This window comes from Alosa sapidissima, chromosome 13 (genome assembly GCF_018492685.1).
Source record: "Alosa sapidissima isolate fAloSap1 chromosome 13, fAloSap1.pri, whole genome shotgun sequence".
NCBI lineage: Eukaryota > Metazoa > Chordata > Actinopteri > Clupeiformes > Clupeidae > Alosa > Alosa sapidissima.
The window spans coordinates 12,827,596-12,847,945 of NC_055969.1; the positions used below are offsets into that span (position 1 = coordinate 12,827,596).

At 43.2% G+C, this 20,350-nt stretch overlaps 1 protein-coding gene and 1 long non-coding RNA gene across 3 annotated transcripts; one reads left to right on the forward strand and one right to left on the reverse strand.

Annotated features, from left to right (window-relative positions):
• The first annotated feature begins 1,702 nt into the window (after positions 1-1,702).
• Positions 1,703-8,701, forward strand: LOC121680414. 2 transcript variants are annotated; one of them, XR_006021691.1, is made up of 4 exons: positions 1,703-1,876; positions 3,721-3,825; positions 3,970-4,175; positions 4,300-4,383. It is a non-coding gene; the product is annotated as an uncharacterized LOC121680414 (long non-coding RNA). The 2 variants fall into 2 exon arrangements; XR_006021690.1 differs by lacking the exons at positions 3,721-3,825; positions 3,970-4,175; positions 4,300-4,383 and adding exons at positions 3,856-3,936; positions 8,608-8,701.
• A 1,990-nt stretch (positions 8,702-10,691) lies between these two features.
• pdzph1 (PDZ and pleckstrin homology domains 1) lies at positions 10,692-19,087 on the reverse strand. The gene is made up of 12 exons (XM_042059888.1): positions 19,033-19,087; positions 15,832-18,300; positions 15,289-15,456; positions 14,870-15,040; positions 14,632-14,733; positions 14,192-14,302; positions 13,815-13,993; positions 13,382-13,539; positions 12,877-12,919; positions 12,280-12,466; positions 11,894-12,029; positions 10,692-11,350 (listed from the first exon to the last, which is right to left on the reverse strand). Exons 1-12 carry the CDS (start codon positions 19,085-19,087, stop codon positions 11,251-11,253), a joined length of 3,879 nt encoding a protein of 1,292 aa, XP_041915822.1. The 3' UTR covers positions 10,692-11,250.
• Between the last annotated feature and the right edge of the window lie 1,263 nt (positions 19,088-20,350).

Genomic DNA, 20,350 nt, shown 5'->3' on the forward strand with positions numbered 1-20,350 from the left:
TAAGGGGGCATGTCAACCTATCCCATTATCACTTATTTCATGTATAGCGCCACCTAGTTAAAAATTAAAAAGCAAAACATTAGGTGTTTTCATCACAATATCTCTGGCTGACATGGTCAAAACTGCACGAAATTGAAAGTGTAGGATCATTACGACACCCTCCAAATGCATGCCAAGTTTCGTGGATTTTCGTTCATGGTGGGCCTTACAATAAAATAATTTATGTGTACATTTAGTGACCGTACACCAACAAGCACACACACCCACCCACACACACATAAACATAAACATGTACACGCACACATGCACACAATTCAAGAATTTCTCAGAATTATGAACAGGCAAGATGGGGGTGGGGTTGTATAAAATGTATATTACATGTGAAATCTATGAACTAATCATGTTTTGGTACTTGTTGTCTAGCAGATACCAGTGAGAATTGAGTGTGCATAATGCAATTTAGTGAGACAGTTAGAATCATATATGCCTTTCAGCGTGACTTATTTTTGTGGAAAACATGTGCTGGACTGGGCGGCGGTCATATTTTGTACCGCTCCGCGGTACATCTAGTTTTGATATATTGTTTGCCATGTTTTGAACGAAGGATTTGTGAAGTATTCCACCAAGATGAATGTGTAGGGAGATAGGCGCAGAACCTAGAATTTATGATTCAATTTAATCATAGTATTTATTTGTCTCGCGAACCGTTCACCAAATGGCTAACATTGTTTACAAGCTGAGAAAAAAACTCTTTCATGTGATGTGATACTTGTGATGTCTGTATGGCAAGTACTGTAGTTAAACTGAAGAATGGGTGAATCTGGACGCACTTTCTTTCTTGCAGTGTGCAGTCACTTTCTCCACTGCATAAAAGACTACATTAATTTGCGCTGTGAATGCTAAGATTATTTTGTCATAGGCTAATAAAATACGCTATTAGTCGGACGCAAACCAGAATATTGAAAGATGGGGGCACCAAGGCCACAGTGGCCTGTAAACCTCTGATTTTCAAAGGGGCATCACGGCCAACGCAAGGGGCAAAGATGGCCATGGCCGTCGTGGCCGCGGTGAAATTCCTACCCTGGAATAACATATGCTCATTACTGCTTTAGGCATTGTTTTGGGGGTTTTGAAGAAGTCTAGGGTTTACATCTCTTCTCTGTGTTTGATGTTGTACATAAATATAAACACTCTCTTGCTTATAACAAATTACTCACAGCATGTCACATTGTAGGTTTCAGTTTTGTCCCCTATTGAAAATGAATTGCAAGATACTGATACTGTCAGTAACTTTGAAAGTTACAGACAGAATAACACTCAGTAACTTACTGGTGTTATTCTGTCTGTTACTTTCAAAATTAAATTAAAATGTTCAAAAAAAGGAACATATATAAATTGAGCAGATTAAAACAGATTGACAGTCTTTACACGGGACCATAAACAGTCACAGCAATGATTATAATATAGACAGAGGAATTTGTTGTTTTTTATTAATAGAGAACATGTCATGTGGATGGGGTGGGTATGGGAAACCACTGTTGAGCCCTCTGCAGATGTCTTGGGCCTAATTCAATGAAACACATGAAGGAAGGTGCCTGCTTAATGACCCCAGTGAAATGCTCACAAAGGCACTGTCGTTGATGCTTTTTGCCCACAAAGATTGCTTTGTTGGTGATTTTGTTTTTGATTTTAAACAGGCATGGTTGTTGATTAGCCGCTGTGGGAAATCCCCTACCTAGCACATGGAATATAACACCTCTCCTGTGTATATCTGAAATAGAGGATATGACAGATTATTCACAGCAGGGAACTATGCTCACCATCACATGATACCAATATACAAATATGTATGATATCCTTATTACATATCAACAGGGTAAGTAGCCTAAAGATGATTATCTTATGTGAAGTTCACATCTCTATTCTTTGCTTAATGTTGCACATGTTCTGATATAAACAATTATATTTTGACCAAGTCCTTGATACATACATGCATACTTACAGTACATGTACATACATTTCATACAGTCTTGGTGTCACGAACTTTGTGGGGTGGTGGATCTTGGACAGACATGCAGAGAAGCAATGAGTTGTGATAAGTCTTTACTTTCAAAAACACAGGATACAACAAATGCAGTTCTTCCGTTCAGTTCAGTTCAGTGGAAGCTCCCAGCGTCCCGAAAACAAAAGTTCACAGCCAGCAGTCCAATGACAACAAAAAGTCTTCAGTCAAAAATCAAAGTTCCAACAAAAGGTATTTCAGCACAAAAAATAGGCTTTTCAAATTCTCAAAAATGCAGGCAGAAGTCAAAATCAAAAACAAGAGCTCAAGAATTAGTAGCACAGACAAAGAACGGGTACTCACACTGTGTCTCTCAGGAAAACTCAGCAAAGACTAAGAAAACCCAGGATCTTAAATAGGCTGGTACATCAACCCCAATTATCCAATCCTCCAATCACAGAAGGGTTTCCATTAACCAAAGAAAGGGGAGCAAGTAAACAAAACACACAAAGGCAGAATGGCGACATCTTGTGGGCAGGTAACTACATGGCAGGCACAAAAGTCTGTAGGACTTCACACTTGGTGTAGTCTCTCTTTTTGCTCCTTTTTAGGACTAAGGCAGTGTTTTCAATGCTGGTGATTATCAATGGCGGTCAGTTGAATTAATCTTTCAGTTTCAAAATGAAACTGGAACATTAACAAACTCTTTGCCATTTGCCAGTTTTAGAAATGCACCTTTCAGTTTCAAAATGAAACTGGAACATTAACAAACTCTTTGCCATTTGCCAGTTTTAGAAATGCACCTTTCAGTTTCAAAATGAAACTGGAACATTGATTTAACATACACAGGTTAGCCTACCCGTTCCCCTCTTTGTTCTGAAGTAAATAAACTAGCTTATTCTTGCAGATTCATAAATTTATATTTCAGTTTCAAAATTAAACTGGAACATGTGACAGAAACAAATGGATAAACTTTCTTTCTTTCTTACTTAGGTCAAACAGAACTACCCAAGCCTTTTATTGGCCTGACTTTGCACTAGTATTTTATTGACTGTCTATGCACAATTTCAACCAAATTTTGCTGCTCTTATTTTTTTCATTATTATATGTGCCCTCTTATTTACTTACTTTTTTGTTTACTTGAATGTTATGTTTGTCTGTGGACTTAAATTGGTAAAATATGTCTTGTCTTCACCGTGGGATAGTGAGAAACGTAATTTCGATCTCTTTGTATGTCTGGAACATGTGAAGAAATTGACAATAAAGCTGACTTTGACTTTGACTTTGACTTTGAAAGGTCAATCAAAGGTCCATGAAGACTGCAAAATTAAAGTTGCCCCCTCTTGCCCCCTGAAGAGTAGTAGCCTATAAATAGTTTCTTCTGCTCACTCACTTATAGGCCAACTCCTCTGACTGCAACATGCAAGCTGTTGTATGTCTTCTCTGTTGCCAGCTGTAGCTTGCATTAAAGACTTTAGCAATAAGAAGCCAGAGCCAGGGTTATGAGGAATGCTGGCATTGATGGCTGTGGGGATGTGACCCTTGTGTGCTCTCACAAAGAGCCCAACCTCTTACATATTAAATCTATGTGTTTTAGTAGTCTTTAGGTTTTTCTTCATATTGATGGTGTTTGACATGCTATATGTTTTGCATGAAATGTATTGAATACAAATTTGTGATGTTTTTATCCAATCACTGGCATGTTCACATCTAGTTAGGAAAAGCAAGGAATTAGACAATTTGGCTGATCTAGAAGTGCTTTATTGGCCTCATTTCCCTCCGTCTGTCCGTTCATCCATCAAGACAAAATGCCTTGCTCTAAGGTATTAGAGCAGTATTTCCCATTTTTTCAGGAATGTGCTTAATCGAACATGAGTCCAGCAACAAAGCAAACGTGAAACACAAGAACAAAGATGACAACTCCACTGGCTATGGTATACAACAGTCTTCACATTTTTTTTTTTCAGAGAAGTGTTTGATGAGTCCAACTAAGACTGGGGCGATCAACAGCAAAAACTCAGATCAGTCCACTCACAGTCTGGGATATTCAGTCCACTCACTATGGCCTCTTTCAGATAAAAAAAAAACTGGTGGTGCAACGTTGGAGAATTTAGAAGGAGGGGAAATGGCTGTGGCATCTCCTGCTTACAGTAGTTGAGTTGGGCTACTGAAGGTTGAGCATTAAACAGTTCTACCAACATTATAATTTAATGTCCAACACTGTGATATTCAGGAAAATAATGTCCATAAGGACACCCTTAGTAAATAGATGATATTTAAATACTTTTTTTGTGTAGGTGAGACATGTGGATGTGCATTTTAAACAGTCTTCTGAAAAATATTTTAAACAATTTGTCTCTGGATTCATCGTTACAGTAATACAGGAGGGTATGTTGTCAATATTTTTGTTATGGGTAGTTAAAGAAAGAGGCACAGGTATCCAATTGGGGGAAACATATTGGGTCTGATCTGTTATATTACTCTGTGTTCACTAGTTCGCCCTTCTATATGATTGCCTCAGCTAGACTAGAATGTATGGGAGAAGTGCGTGTTTGGCAAGGTAGCTGTCCGTGGTCCCGGAGTGCCTGGAGCGGATATCGCGATAGAGCGATGACCGCTTGCACCCCCCTGTGTAAGGAGGATGAGTAACAGGGCAATTGGTGAAATGGAGGAGTAGGGGGAGGAGGGGGGATGATTTCGCGAACGTCGGAGCGTGTGACGTATGGAAAAGGAGGTCGGCTTAAATAGGCCTACCCTGCGGCGGCAGTGGGTGAGTTAATTGCTGTCAATCATCCCGAAGGCTCCACCCGAACTTTGTTTATAAAACATCATTTCACTAGTTCGCCCTTCTATATGATTGCCTCAGCTAGACTAGAATGTATGGGAGAAGTGCGTGTTTGGCAAGGTAGCTGTCCGTGGTCCCGGAGTGCCTGGAGCGGATATCGCGATAGAGCGATGACCGCTTGCACCCCAAAAGATCACAGAGAAAGGCCGCTACCAACTACATAAGTGCTTGCTGAGCGAGTCGTAAATCCGCTAGATTGGAGCGGATGTAAGACTGGTAGGCATCCGAGGACCAACGGCCCAGTATTTTAATTTGTTGCTCCGATAAGCCGTTGAGCGCAGCTGTTGTGGCAGCTCCTATCCTGAAGGAGTGTGCGGAGTAGCGATCCGCGGGAAAACCAGATTTGACTAGAATGGTTTTTAAGAGTGTCTGGAATCTGTGGCGAGTGATGGGTAGCCCTTCGTCTGACACGAAGGGCGGGCTAGTAGACGAAGCTTGAGCTGACCGATATGAGATGTAGTGAGATAGGTATTGGAAAGGCTGAAGATCTGAGGCGGAGTTAAATGGATATGGAGTGTCCTTTTCGGGACTGATCGGTTTTACTCTGTTTGATGGTAAATCGAATGGTGTCTTGGTCTAGCTGCTCTAGATCTGCGATGCACGGGTGGACATCGGGAATGAAGAGAGACGAAGGGCATGTAAACTCGCTACATCTCAGCAGCCCAAAAAGGCCGGTAGAAACATAACGGAGATGGTGGAATCGGAATGCGGTGACATGACCCTTTGCGAAGGGTAGCGAGGCGGGTGGCGAGAATGCTTGAGGTAATGGGAAGGCGGGAGTCTTGGGGGACTGGATGTTGCCTACGGATACCTTTAATTAACAAGCCTATCCTGGTGTCGGAGAAGGGGCATTCGGAGCCGTGGGAGCGTTTGTAGAAGAAATGAATGCCAGCTAGGTAGACTCTAATGGAAGAAACTTTGATCCCGAGTGAAGTGTGGGCGTAGGTGATGATGATATGGTGACTGCATCGAAACTGGTAAATGGTAGTGAGTGCTTTGCGTGGAACTGTTTGAAGCACGACCAAGCAGTCCAGTAGGACTGCATGGTCCTGGGTGCGAGGGCATGAAGGGCTTGGTCGGCTGTGATGGGCTGAAGATAGCTGAGGGGGTGGTTTATGGGAAGATGGTCTCCGAAAAGCTGGGGAGTGGAGTAGGGTACGGGTCCGCCTCTGGAGCCGAGCTTCTGAATCTCTGGAATTTAAGACGAGAGAGAGAGTCAGCAATTCCATTGTGGCAACCGGGGACGTGCGCGGCTCTTATAATAAGCTGGTAGCTGGCTGCTATCCAGATTAGACGCATAATAAGAGGGGAAAGCGCAGGCGATTTTGAGCTCGAGTTATTAATGACGTGCACTACGGCTTCGTTGTCGCTGTGGATTATCGCTCTTGGAGGTCCGCTCATTCCCCCAGGTAGGGCCGTGATGGCTACGGGGTAGAGTTCGAACACGGCTGACGATTCGTTTCCAGTTGTTAGCTCTCTGAACTCTAGTGGCCACGGGGATGCAAACCAGCGCCCTTTGAAAAAGCCTCCGAAGCCTGTTGAGGGGGCTGCGTCGGTGTACAACTGGAGCTCTTCTGGAGATGATTGGCAGTCGTCGTAGAACGTGCACAGACCATTCCATTCGTCTAAAACATCCTCCATAGTTTGATATCGGCCAGACACTGGGCATCTAGAGATACGACGTCTTCGAGAGATGGGGTTGCTGAGCGCAGTTTAGGAGATGCGAGATGAAAGGGCGGCCCTGGGGAATGAGTTGACTAGTGGACACTCGACCGCGCCGTGACTGGGGCTATTGCAGAGGGGACAAGATGGCTTAAGTCCTAGGAAAACGCGGTTATGGAGCTCCATATAGAGCGCGCCCCAGTAGGGGTTTTAGTTCCAGAGGCCGACTCTGGCAGCGCATTTTGCTGAAAACAGCCGGTGGTAGCCTACGTATGAAAATGAGCTCCACCGTAGGATACGGCTAGGCCGGCGATGATGGCCGGGTAGTCATTTAGCTTAGTCATCTGCGTCGACTGGAGAACACGAAACAGACGACTTCTGTGTAGTTGGCAAAAGCTATGGTGAACTCGGGAAATGACAGGGTTTTTTGATGCTGGGCCAGAATTTTTTTTTTTTTTAGAGAAAAACCAGTTCGCCGCAAACTAGATCCCGGTTATGAGAGGGAATAGGAAGGGAGGGAAGAATGGTAGAAAGGTCTACGTCTGCACCTGACAAGATGAGGTTCCTGGTGGGCGCTGTGACGGGTGGTGGTTCGAATGCTGCAGCGTGAGGAGGCGGTGGCAGGGCCTGTGCTGTGGCTAAAGAATAGTTTTGCTGCCGGAACGGGACGTCGTGGTCCGAAGCACTCGCGGAGTGCTGATGACCCGCTGCTGCGGGCTGGTCTAGCGCGGAGCCGGGGAAGAGATGGGAAGGGAGAAAAAGGGGGGAGGGAGGGAGCGGTCGCTGACGCGACCGGAAGGGGAGCAACCTGGGACAGGGTCGCGGGAAGTGGGACGGGGAAGGAAAGAGGGTTAGGGGGGAGTAGCGACGCTGTCGCTATCGGCGCCGACTAAGACCAGGTGCTCGCTAACTCATAAGAGAGATGGGGAGCTAGTGAGGTGACTCTTCGAGCTGACGCTTCGTGAGTTGAGGCGTGCTGTACAGACGTGGCTCCCGGGATGGAAAGGGGAGGGGGAGAGGGGGGAGGGAGGGAGCAGTCGTCGGAACGACTGGAGGTGGGGCAGGCCTGGACCGAGTCCTGGCTAGGGGAGGTGGATGGGGGAGGGAAAGAAGGAGTGGGGGGGGGGAGTAGCGACGCTGTCGCTACCGGGGCCGTCTGGAAAAGTGGGGCTGGACCCGGAAATACGGCGGAGATCCGGCGGGAATGGGCCTGAGCCGCTGACGTGGCAGTGGCTGTGGCTGAAGCAGCTGAATGATACGCTCTGAAGCGTGTGGTGCCGGAAAGTGCTGTCGGCGTGCCCGGTTCGCGAGGTGGCTGGTGGTGTGTGCTTCGTCCGGCTGAATGGCCGGCGGAAGGAACCGCGTCGGGATGCCAGAAGGAGCAGCTTGCTTCCTGGTCTGGGGAGGAAAACAAAGTGAGGGAGCGGGAGGGCGAAAAGACCGGGTTATCCGACTGCGTTAGAAGGCGGAGGAGATGGAACTTCCTATCCGACATGCGGCATCGCGATGCCGCGGGAATGGAGAGTGCTGCGGATGCGAGCCACTGTCCAGTGGGTAGGGTCAACGCCTTGCTGGCGCTGGGTGGATTTCCAGTTCCATGAGAGCTGTCTTGTCAATGCGAACGATACGCAGACTGAATGATTTCGCGAACGTCGGAGCGTGTGACGTATGGAAAAGGAGGTCGGCTTAAATAGGCCTACCCTGCGGCGGCAGTGGGTGAGTTAATTGCTGTCAATCATCCCGAAGGCTCCACCCGAACTTTGTTTATAAAACATCATTTAGTTCATGCTTTAAGATATGTTCTTAGTTACCAGTGAGGTTTGTCCGTCTGTCTGTCCATCTGTTTGTGTGCAAAATTACATAGAATCTACTGGCCCGATATCCATTTAGCATAATAGAAAGGTGTAGCACTGCAAAGACAGACTCATAACACTTTGGAGCAAATCTGACTTAAATCATACCCACAGCATTTTAAAACACATATTTATATATATTTTTAATATAAACTAAATTACATACTGGTATGAAAATCATTAAGAGATGTTGATCATGAATCGACCCACTGCTCTTTTGAACCAGATTATTATTTTTTTTACAGAAAGGCCTGGCTTAGGCATTCTGACATGAGGCACTGTGTTAACCAGTGCAACATTGTGTTGCTTGATGCTACAATGACGTCATGTCTAACTCAATAAAACATGTTTCCTGTGCTATGTCAACTTGAGAGTTCTGACAAACACCACATATTATGTAACAACCATAGTGTAAGAAACAAACTAGTTTAGAACAGTGTTTCTCAAACTTTTTCAGACCAAGGACCACTTAACCAATAAAAAAAACCTCACGGACCATCTAGCTAAAAAAAAAAGAAGAGTAGACGTACTTCAACAGTATATTATAATAGGCCTACTCACCTTGCTTATTGTGATAGAGGATTCATATGATTTAAACTGGCGTAGCTTACATAGGCATAATGAATTACTCATAACATGGCAGGTCTAGTTCAGTTTTAACACTTTGTCCCCTGTTGAAATAACATACCTTGGTGTTGGTGAGATATGGTTATTATGGTTATGGTCTTTTGCCTATGCAACTCCTAAAATGAGATATAAGATAGCTAATTCAACCTTGTTGTTTGTTCCGGCTTTGCCTTGTCGTGAGGCGTCACACCTTTTCCTCCCTCTACTCTGCCTTTATGGTGTCTCTGTCCACTATTGTTGCTGTTTGTCATGTCTGTTGTTTTTCGACCTGCAGGAGGAGCTGGAGGGTTCAGTGGTCTGTTGTTAATGAGGGGCGTGCCTCCGTGTTATTGGACTCCGGAATAAAGCCTGTGTCCTGTGGCCTCATTCGGTCTCTCTGTCCTGCTCTGGCTTGACGTTGCTATAAGAGCTGGCTGCGGCTATTCCAGTTGCCTTTTTATTATGTACTACACATACACACGACACGCATGACACTTTATTTGATATTTTGTTGCTTCCCACTTACTAACTTATGTAAATATTTGTAAATAAATGTAAGCTTATTATTTAAACATTACCCGACGGTGTCAGTCTCCCTATGTCCTTACCCTATGAGCCAAGGTGTTTGTGACTTTCAAAATGAACAAATGCAACAAAAGATAACCCCCCCCCCCCCCTTGGTAAATCTCAGCAAAAAAGAGAATAGGTGACTGTTGAAACCATATTATGTGACAAGGAAAAGGATCTCTCATCTGCACTGGAGATGTGCACACATTTAGATTGATAGGCCTACAGTTAAGTGATAAGGAAAAGGAAAGTTGGGTAACTTCACAAAAACAGGCCAAGGCCAAAAAATAGCAAAGTAGCATTTATCAAATAGTTTGTGGATGATTGTTAATGATTACCCATTATTACTAAATAGTCTTGTTAAAGTAACATCATTCAAAAACAAAGAACGTTAACTCCTCTTACTTTAGTTGTATTACTTCAGCTACAGTATACTACAACATGTTGATGATGACAAATCTGTTGTTTTAATGTGAATCATTTTTCTTCAATGCTCATTTTAAAGATAAAGCTATTTGTAATTTTTTTGATTCTTGATCTATCCTTAAGGTGTCTTATAGTGTATATAATTGCTTTATAAGCACATTTTTGAATCATGAATAGTATCAATACTTAGTATCAATTATTATTAACAATCATTAACAAACTATTAGCCAGGTGATGGCAACTTTGCTATTTATTGTGGCCTGTCATTATCAAGTGTTACTCACACATGGATACATTCCTGATGCCAATTTAGTGAATGCACAGAGAAAAGCAAGTTGATGAAGGTCTTTACTACATAGCAGTCACAAGCTATGCACAATAATAAAAAATCATTTAATACAAACAGTAAAGATTGTACTGTATATTGTTATGACACATGAAAGAGCATCGCAAAACTTACAAAAATTAGGTGCAAATTAGGTCATTATTGCAATGTCAGAAGAACACTTAAAAACAATACAAATAATGCATCTTTACATTGAGCATGCCTGCCATTATTTTGAGCAGTAGCAACTAAATTACATCTACAGTACCAAAAAGTCAAGAACGAGCAATAGTATAGAGTTTTTCACATTTCTTTAAAACTGGGGAAATACTTGTAGCCTTTTCAAACTTACCTAACAGAAAAAGTTAATTTAATTAAAAGAAAATATATGTACATTTAGTGCAAACAAACAGATCCTAGATCATACTGGCAGACATGTTTTAGATAACCAGTGTCTGTGTTTTTCTAGGAACTTACTGACTGATTAAGTCACAGTCTGGAGACTACTGTAAACATAGACGAGACTTATGTAGGAAACAAATACTAAAACAAGAAATCCCCCTTCCCTTCACTTGTCTGTGTACTCTGTGCCAAACAACAATCAGTGCTCTTTTCAGACCCATATTCTGGGGTTGTTTGGGCTGATGTACTGTAAATGAAACTAAAAGGAATTCTAAATGGCATTACTTCTGTGATGACACCCCATCCACATTGAGTCCATGTATCAACAGGGTGGTCACTAGACAGATATACTATTACAGTACATCTGGCTCTATCCAAGACACTAGTGTTTTCAAAATGTTTCTGAATGGAAACATACAATGAAATCAGCATTAAAAAAAGAGTTCATAGTAAAATGATGTTGATGAAGTAGGTTAGAAATGGCCTCCAGGGGTGCTCACATGGGGTGCACACATGGGGTGCTCACATGAGGGTTTCCTCCAGGGGTGCACACATGGGGTGCTCACATGCGGGTCTCCTCCGGGGGTTTGCTCATGTAGTCCTGAATGGCCCGGTGCAGGGGTACCCATTTGCTGATGGTGGCTCTGAGGGCCAAGATCCATCTGTGGCAAATGAAGCAAAATTATCATATTTCAGTGAATGGGAGAAGGCTTTGCATGTGTGTGTGTGAGAGAGTGTGTGTGTGTGTGTGTGTGTGTGTGTGTGTGTGTGTGTGTGTGTGTGTGTGTGCAGTCTTTGCTGTGTTTTGATTTGAAAAAAGAACATGTACATGTACATGTCCAATTAACAACTAATATCAAGAGCTGTCTGGGGGACACAAACGAGTGAGAGATAGAGAGAAACCCGTACACAGTTTTGTTCTGACAAGTAAACAAACAGTAAACATAAAAATGTGCAATATGCAAGACCCACATGTAATCCCTGAAAGAGAATGGGTCCTTCCACCTATCGTTAATTATTTTATCTGTTTATTTTACAGAAAGGGACTAGATTATTCTTTTATTCTGATAGTTTACATCAATGGTGTGACAAATCTTAAGGTTAAAGTACACATACTCCATGTCTAATATTATTAGCACAACACAATTATGGCACAACAGAAATGACACAAATAACTCTCTCCAAACATTTTGATCATCCCTTACCGTTTGTTTTCGGTGGGGTTTTCTGCACAGAGGTGGAAAGTTTTAAACTCTTCTGACGGAGGCCTCAGTTCAATGGTGGAGCGTTTCGATCCCATTGGTTGTTCTTTGACACTGTACCCATGAAGGTAAATCCCCCCTGAAAAAAAAGTCACAAAAATGATCCCAAAAATTCATTTGACAGGAGTGGGTGTGTTGATGATGCACAATGCACATCTTATCAAAAGATGTATTGACAACAATGCAGCAAATTAATTAAGCATATTACTATACAATATAAACTAAAAAAAACTCAACAAAAGAAGATTCATTGTTATATTTATACATACACTTATGCCTACACATAGTGAAAGATTCAACTTTATCTGACAGACAAATAAACCTCTCACCTAAGGCGTTTGTGGATCGAATGCTGGCGTAAAGATAGAGGCAGCCATCTTTGAGGATGCAGTAGTTCTGCATCCACACGTCCTTGGTGCGGTCCAGCTGGTGGAGCAGCCCCAGGCACTCGGGAGTCTTGACGGCCAGAGGGGGCAGGCTTGAGTTGTGCCGTGTCACGTCCACCCACACGTGGTTCTGAAGCACATGAATCAGCGCCCAGATAGTCAACGGACAGTCAAGGGGGGAGGGGGGAGGGACAGGAACCAGACGGTCAGTGTCAGCTACCAAGTGAACAGATTTTGTTTTGGGCTGGCGTCAGGCTTGCAGACGTTGTTTGTACTGTGTCAGCCTAACATTGACCCCCAGACAGTGTTTGTTCATTTAGATGCCCTGAGGGGCTCAGAGATCATTATTTACAGTAGTAGAGATTTGGAAGAAAATATTTGTTTTGATGGAATTTCAGTTAAAAATTCCTCAATGGAAAAAGGAAACTTCTTTTTATCAACCTCAATAATTTTCTAATGGACAGTTACAGTAAACAATTGCATTAACAGTACATTTTTGTAAAGTAAGTCAGCGAGACTGATGCTAACATCTGTGCTTACCTGAGGTAGAGGTTGAACTGCTTGAGACATGGCCTCTAACCATCTACAGAAAAACATAATGGTGTAAAAAACATCATCAGCATTTAAACAGATACATCTGTACATCTTACAGCATCTTACATCTGATAGGAGGGGAGAATACTCGCATGTTCGCATGATGTGTGTGTGTGTGTGTGTGTGTGTGTGTGTGTGTGTGTGTGTGTGCGTGCTTGTGTGTGTGCGTGTGTGTGTGTGTGTGTGTGTGTGTGTGTGCGTTTGTGTGTGTGTGTGTGTGTGTGTGTGTGCGTGCGCGTGTGTGTGTGTGTTTATGTGTGTGTGTGTGTGTGTGTGTGTTTGTGTGTGTGTGTGTGTGTATGTATGTGTGTGTCAATTGCTCACTTGCAAATTGTGTGTTATTAATACCTAGATTACATACTTATATGACATAGGATGTTTGAGGTGCAGCGCACAGTGTGTGATCAATGATAAATCATACATTCTCCTTCCACAGCTCGCAGCTCATTACCTTTTCATCTCTTGGTTTGATGTGGCACAAAAGTAATAAACCCTCCCAGCCGACACAGGGGAGCATTTAAACACAAAAGGTTTGCCAAGACTGGAGTCGGCTTCCACCTCCGCACCTTCCAGCTTCATCTTTGACAATGCTTGGCTTTTCCCCTCATCCTGCACAGAGAAATGGAGGCATTACAAAAGATCTGTTCCAGTCATGTTTTATACAATTCTTTATCTATGTACTAATGACGTGATTCATTATGTTGAGGCACTGAAATTATTTAAAAAATATTATATAGTATACAAATACAAAATGATATTGCTGCATTAAGTAAATGGTATGTGATACTAATACAGAATGAAATGTTGCAAATTTCATTTTACAATAATTACAACTTTACAATGACCATATTGCCTTTACTGTTTGGATGTGAAGCAAATCTTACCCTTTTGTGTTTGTAGTAGTAGAGACAGCAATCGTGCCGTAGCACAAACCACCTCCTCCTCCAGCCTTTGATCAGGCTGGACTGGGTGCGTTTGTGCAAGTACCCCCGACAGGCCGGCCTTGGGGTGTTCGGAGAGCGACTGATGTCTGACCCAATGACCATGGTCAGCAGATCTGGACCTGTAAAGCGACCCAATCATTTTTGTGATCATCTTGGATATCACAGATTTATAACATATTTAGATTATGTGATGTGTGCTGTAACATGGGCTTTGTCACAAAGCAATAACATCTATCTGTTTATATCATATTTGTGAGCAGGTTAATCCTTTAAAACAGGTACCAAGATTAGGTCTATGAATGGTCATTGTAGGCTACCTTGTCGAGCCAAGTCTGCTGCCTCAGAATGTGGAACACTGGTGACATCTGTTCCATTCACGGCCAGTACATAATCACCAACGAGAAGCCCCGCCTCCTCTGCTGCACCATCTGTGACCATAGTGAGGATGGCACACAGAAATCAACACCAAGAAAGTCTAGTGTACTTTTTATTCTTTATACTTGGCTCTACATTTGAAGCTAGCTGTCAATTTCTCCCACTGTTTCCATTGAATTATGGAATATTGTCCAGGTGTATACAGTATTAATAGGTAGTACATGAGTGAGGATTCAAGCACATTGCTGAGAGCTGTTTGGCCAACCATCAACTGTCTACAGGATCCTTCTGGGGGCATCGGGTCAGGTAAGCTTATTTGGCTAAGTGTGTCACAATAATTACTGTCCTAAATAAGACTACATGAAAAGGTGCTGGAACTCACTTGTGTCAACTTCAGTGACAATGATTGGCTTCGAGAATTGGATTCTGAACCCCCATGGGTACTCTCCAAATCCTTTAGTGATCTTTACTGTCCTCTCACGAACTAAAAAGTGGAGAAAAAAAGAAAAAAGCGAAATAATTTTAAATAAATATCTTGAATTTGTGAGGAGCAAAATGAAAGATTGGGATTAACACAATAAACAGGAAATGACATCATCAGGAGGAAGAGGTTGTCCTACTGGTGACGGGCCTTGGCCGCTTGCTCAGGCAGCGCGGGCTCTCGCTGGGACTGACATCATCCCCGCGATAAATCCATGACGCACAGTGGAACGTCTCTGTATAGAAGCCTCTGTCCTCCATGTCCCGCATCGACATGTCCACTGATCGAGTTTCCTCTGAGAACATTGTGTCTTTAAGGGACAACAAGATCAAATATATTTTCAGACAATTTAGCTGACATACAGTGACTAATGCACAATTAATTCAACATTGCATCACAAGTGTATGTTAATGCAAAACTATAATTCAAATGATGGCAAAGGCTACCAGTCATATAATAATCCATCTTTTAAAACTGTATATTTAAATATAACATTAATTTAACATGTCCAAATTACCTTGCATTCTTGTGACTCTTGCAGTGCGAGAGGTGACATACCTGACTCGTCCGTGATATTGCTGGTGATAGAGCTTCCTCCAGCTGAGCTTCTCTGTCTGCTTTCCTTAAAGAGCTTACGCCTCCTGGCCCAGTGATCAGGAGCCTCCTCAGGATCCTTGTGAGACAGATCTGCCGGCAGTTTCAGCAGCTCCTTGACTTCCGAGGAGACTGAGAAAGAAGCAAAATTTGTTTATAATCTGACAGCATCAAAGTCACTTTATAACCTGACAGAATCATAGTCAGTTTATAATCTGACAGCATCAAAGTCAGAACATAATCTAGTAGCGTCAAAATCACTTTAAAATCTGACAACATCAAAGTCAATTTATAATCTGATAGCATTAACATCACTTTATAATCTGACAGCATCAAACTCAATTTATAATCCGATAGCTTCAAAACCACTTTATAATCTGACAGTATCATAGTCAAATTATAATCAACATCAAATTAAGTTTATAATCTGACAGCAGTCAATGCTGCACATACTATATCGATGTGCACTAAAAACTGGTTCCAAGAAAAAGTGTTAGGATTATTTACTTTTCGATGAGCTGTGCCTTCTCACAGTATCCGATGGTTGCATCATAGTTCTTCGCGGGGTGTGAAAGCTCCGTTTATTTTGGGATTTGGCCTGGCTGCGTTTCTCTACCTGCTTATCTGTGGCTGCCTCCTCCTTTGTCTCAATCTCTTGCGAGGTGTTGGCCGACCGCAGCGAGTGATTGGAGTCACTCTGCAGGTCGGCCACCTCACAGGGAATCGGGGAGGAAGACTGGATGGAAATGCTCGACTCCGACACCAGAGCTTTCTGAGGTGTCAGTCGGCCCTCTTGTGTCGTCTCCCCAGCGCCATCCTCTTCCATCTGTTCTGCGTCCTGTATCGGAAGAAGACAAGGGGTCTCGCACACCAGCTCTCTGTGTTTCCTCTCTGAAGTTATGGAGTCTATGGAGTGGCTGTGCAGAATTCTCTGCTCACTGCCCACCATCATAACAGTTGTGACAGAGCCCTTCCTCGACTTAGGCTGAATGTCACCAGCAGACTCCTTGCGCTGTGTCCAAGGTTTTGGATCAGACATGGACTCTTCCATGTAGGGTTCCGGATCTTCGGGCTCCTTTGTTTGTTCTACGCTGTAGCCGCTGTAGATGTTGCTGTCCCTTGAAGATCCGGGTGAGGGAGGGGTGATATGGATGAAAGGGTCTTTGGACAAGACAGACCTGATCGGGGAGAGATTTTCTATGGTGCTCTCTATATCGATGATGTCCTCATCAAAACCACTTTCTGCAACCTCACTGTGCTCCTGGGGGCACCCTACGACACTCTCTGGATTAGCTTCCTCCACAACAGACAGTTCCTGTTCCCCCCTCTCGCACTCCATGGCATCTCTGTCTGAGCCAAAGAATGAGTTTCCTGTTCCAAGACCACAGGCATAGTGATTAGGAGAGAATACGTTGTGGGTGCGAACAGGACTCGAGCTAAAGTTGCTGCTACCCTTGGAAGACTTGCGACTCTCAGAAAAGAAGGAATAAAACGGGTCGTCCTCTGGGTAGAACCTTCCAGACAGTTCTGTTTGGCGCGGAAGAGACTGCATGAAAAATGGAGAGAGCGCATCAGAGGAGAACGAGTCCCTGCTCATGGGCCTGTCCTGGTGGTCATTGGATTCATCCACCACGGCAGGGAATGTCTTCCGCCGTTTCATTGGCTTGTTCAGGTAACCTGCAGGCGGGCTGCTGTTCTCCAGGATGGCGATGCTGTTGTTGCGCATGCACCCCTTCTGCTTGTGCCTGTAAATGAAGTTCTTGGTGAAACTCGTCCGGCTCACTGGGGCGTTGGGCCACCCATAAAGCTCTTCTGTGTCCAACTCGGACTCGGGTTCGAAAGAGGTTGAATGAGACAAGTCATAGCTCCTGCCCCCATCTACAGACGTGTGGCATGTAGATTCCCGCTTGGAGCTCGTAGCTCCAAACGTCATTGCTGAGGAACTTTCTCCCTGGTCGTAGACGTCATCGGAGGCGCTGCTGATGTGGCACAATGCAACATCCTCGGTGAGGTCATACACATCATCCTTGCACTCTTTGTCAGCGAATTCTATCGGGGGTGGTACATCCAGCTCTGTTTCACTGGTGATACTGTTGGCCAGAGGCAACTTATTCGGCAAAGGCCAAATATCGGACAGCGCTGAGCGGCTGGATGAACCGTCGACAAGTGAGAAATCGGTGTCGTTGTGACTACAATGCCCATACCCATAGCAGTGGTCTTGGCAACAGCTTTTGTAACAGTCCATGTCCTCGCTGTAACACATGGTTGGCACTGAATTTCTAGATGTGTCCGCATCTTCCTTGCTCATCTCAACCACACTAAACTCACAACTCATGTTCTCAAATGGTTTCCCAATTTTGCTATCATTTATGGTCCTCTGGCTCCATGGATAGGCAAAGGTAAAGCTCTCATTGCTAGGGATATGACAGCCAAACTGCTGGGTCTCAGAAGAGTCTTCTGTGTCCTTTGCCCTCTGACTTTGAAGGATAAATGTAGTCTTGTAATCGGAATCGTCCAACTGCAAAACCTCCCTGATTTCGATCTTCATGTTGGCATTAATGCCTTTCAGCTTGGTGGTGGTGACAGCGATTGTGCTGTTCCCTGATCCCACGGCACCTGAGCCATGGGATCTCTGAAAGACAATCTGGGATGTGTTCTGCTCCAAATTATCAATGGTAACGGAAGTGGTTATTCGGACCCCTTGATCTTGCTGTGAGGTTGTGTCACCTGACAAGATGTTTGCCTGGCTTCTTGTGTTTCCATTTAAACATCCAACAGTACTGTCCCGTCTGAATCTCTTCTCACTGCAGGCAGTCTCTGTGTCTTCCTCCTTCTCCTCTTCGGCATCTGATTTGCTGAAAGAGTTTTCCTTATGTAGGGAGTCCGTCTCCCCCTTTTCCGCATGTTCGCCCCTCAGCTCCACATCATCGATGGGACTTTTAGTATGCTTCTGAAAGTTATATACGGATATGGTCTCTACAGGGAGAACAAGAACAAATATTGAAATATCAGTTATGATCATCTCTCTTTTGCTGTTAAAAATGTCTATGTTTCATCAGTGTTGATGTTTTTATCAGACTAGTTATTCATTTAGCAGATGCTGCAATCCAAACAACATTGTCTTTATAAGTTTATGGAGTCCCTGCAAATCAAAAATATGACCTACTATATGTGCTGTCAACACTTCTTTTTACCACCTATTAATCAAATATATTGGTAAATCTCATATGAATGAATATGCTCAGCTACTGTATGTAGGCTACAAAATCCCACCCTCCCTTTCTCAGAGTTATTAACTGAAGATGCTGTCTTTTGTTGTAAGACACCATAGTCCAGTAGACAGGAAGAGGTGTTTGAACCATGGGAATCAAAGCTATCATCTTAGTGTTTGCCTAGTATTATTTATTACTATAGAATATTGCTATGCCTTCTTAGCTTCTCATCAGTGATCCCACATGCAAGCAAGACAAACCCTCCTTCCCCACAGTTATTCAAGAGTTGTCTTTTGTTTCAAGATCGCATCGTGAAGCACCATAATAGCCATGCTGAAGTGTATCCTAATCCCTCTATCTGAGGGTCCACGCTCTGGCAGTACACCAGGAGCATGGCTGGCACATGCCATGCAGCAGGCTGGGCGGTTTAGTTAGCAGATTAGCCTTAATGCAGGCCTCGTGTGTCACGGGCTGGAGACAGCAGACAGACACTCACGCTTGCTTCCGCTCGAGCTCTTCCTGCGGCTGTTCCTCCTGCGACGCCTGCTCATTCTCGCCTATATCTGGTCACACAGCAGACCCGGCGCTAGAGAGAAAACAGGACAGATTGGTCAGGACAGTGGTACAAACGTTATGCATTTGGATTGCTGTATTTTATTTAGATAATGTTACTAGTGTCATAAGTTTAGAGCTGCTGTACCACCCAGCGTTTTTGGATCCTTGTGCTGAATTAAAAAATAAGTGATCTCTATCAGTTTCTGAGTTAAATATAACTGGTTTTCAGGATAGTGGATTTTTTGTGTGACTGTACAAAAAGCTGAATAAATTGCTCTTTACTCTCTTTAATTGATTTGTCCAAAACAGAATAGTCCATGAGCCTTCTATTTTAAAAATATCCCATTAAAATGTAAGAAATGACAAATGTATTATTAGGTATATGGAATAGATGTGTCATGTAAATGAATAAAGAGCATTTCTGATGGTTTACTGAGATGATATACTATTAAGACTTGTGCCCTTGTCCCCTTCCTACCTACAGTAGCCTTAGCTAAAGCATGACACGTGGCTCTGGTCATCCTCCCTCCTGTTGACCGCATTACAATTAAAAACCACATGCTAAACTCATGAGACCTAGTCTGACAAAGCCCTTTCCTAATTGCCCTCACTGTTAAAATGACACATCCGTTTTACATGCTAATGACAAATCAGTTTTACATGTTTATATTTCTGGCCCACCCTCCCACCTCTGTTGTTAACACTCATGATAGCAATATTCCCCACACAGGATTGAATTCATTTGAATTAAATGTATGACAACTGGCATTTTGCTAAATACATTGATGGCAATGCTAACTTGGTAGGTTATAAAAATATTTGATTAAATTGATGTACTAACACTAAAACTTTTTCTACATATTTTTTAAAAGGCCCCCAAACGCAAATGCATTAAAATGTTATTACAATATTGACAGTAAACAGAATTATATCCCTGCAATTGTACAACAGAATATTGTACAAACATGCTTTGTAGGTTTACTATATGTTTACATGGCTGGCGTGTAAACAATGAGCTATTTGCCATTAGCTGGTATGTTTAATTACAACACCTTTGTCATGTTCATAACAACAATATAGAATATATATACTGTATATAGATATATAATATAGAAATGAATTAGAACAGAAATATTTACCTCCACTATTGCACATAAGGATAGCACATTCTCAGAAGGTCTTTCAACATCCAGGAGCAGCATGGTGCTACTTGCCCAAACAAGCAATTACAAATGAATTCTAAAAGAACATCACCACTT

Bases quoted from the DNA above. Each gene is read 5' to 3' on its own strand.
- pdzph1 (XM_042059888.1), bottom strand. From the start codon at position 19,087: ATGAGCAGGCGTCGCAGGAGGAACAGCCGCAGGAAGAGCTCGAGCGGA. The intron at 14,303-14,631 runs GTGAGTTCCAGC...CTATGGTCACAG, and splicing joins TGTCACTGAAGTTGACACAA to ATGGTGCAGCAGAGGAGGCG. The intron at 12,920-13,381 runs GTAATGAGCTGC...GTTTTTCTGTAG, and splicing joins TCAAACCAAGAGATGAAAAG to ATGGTTAGAGGCCATGTCTC.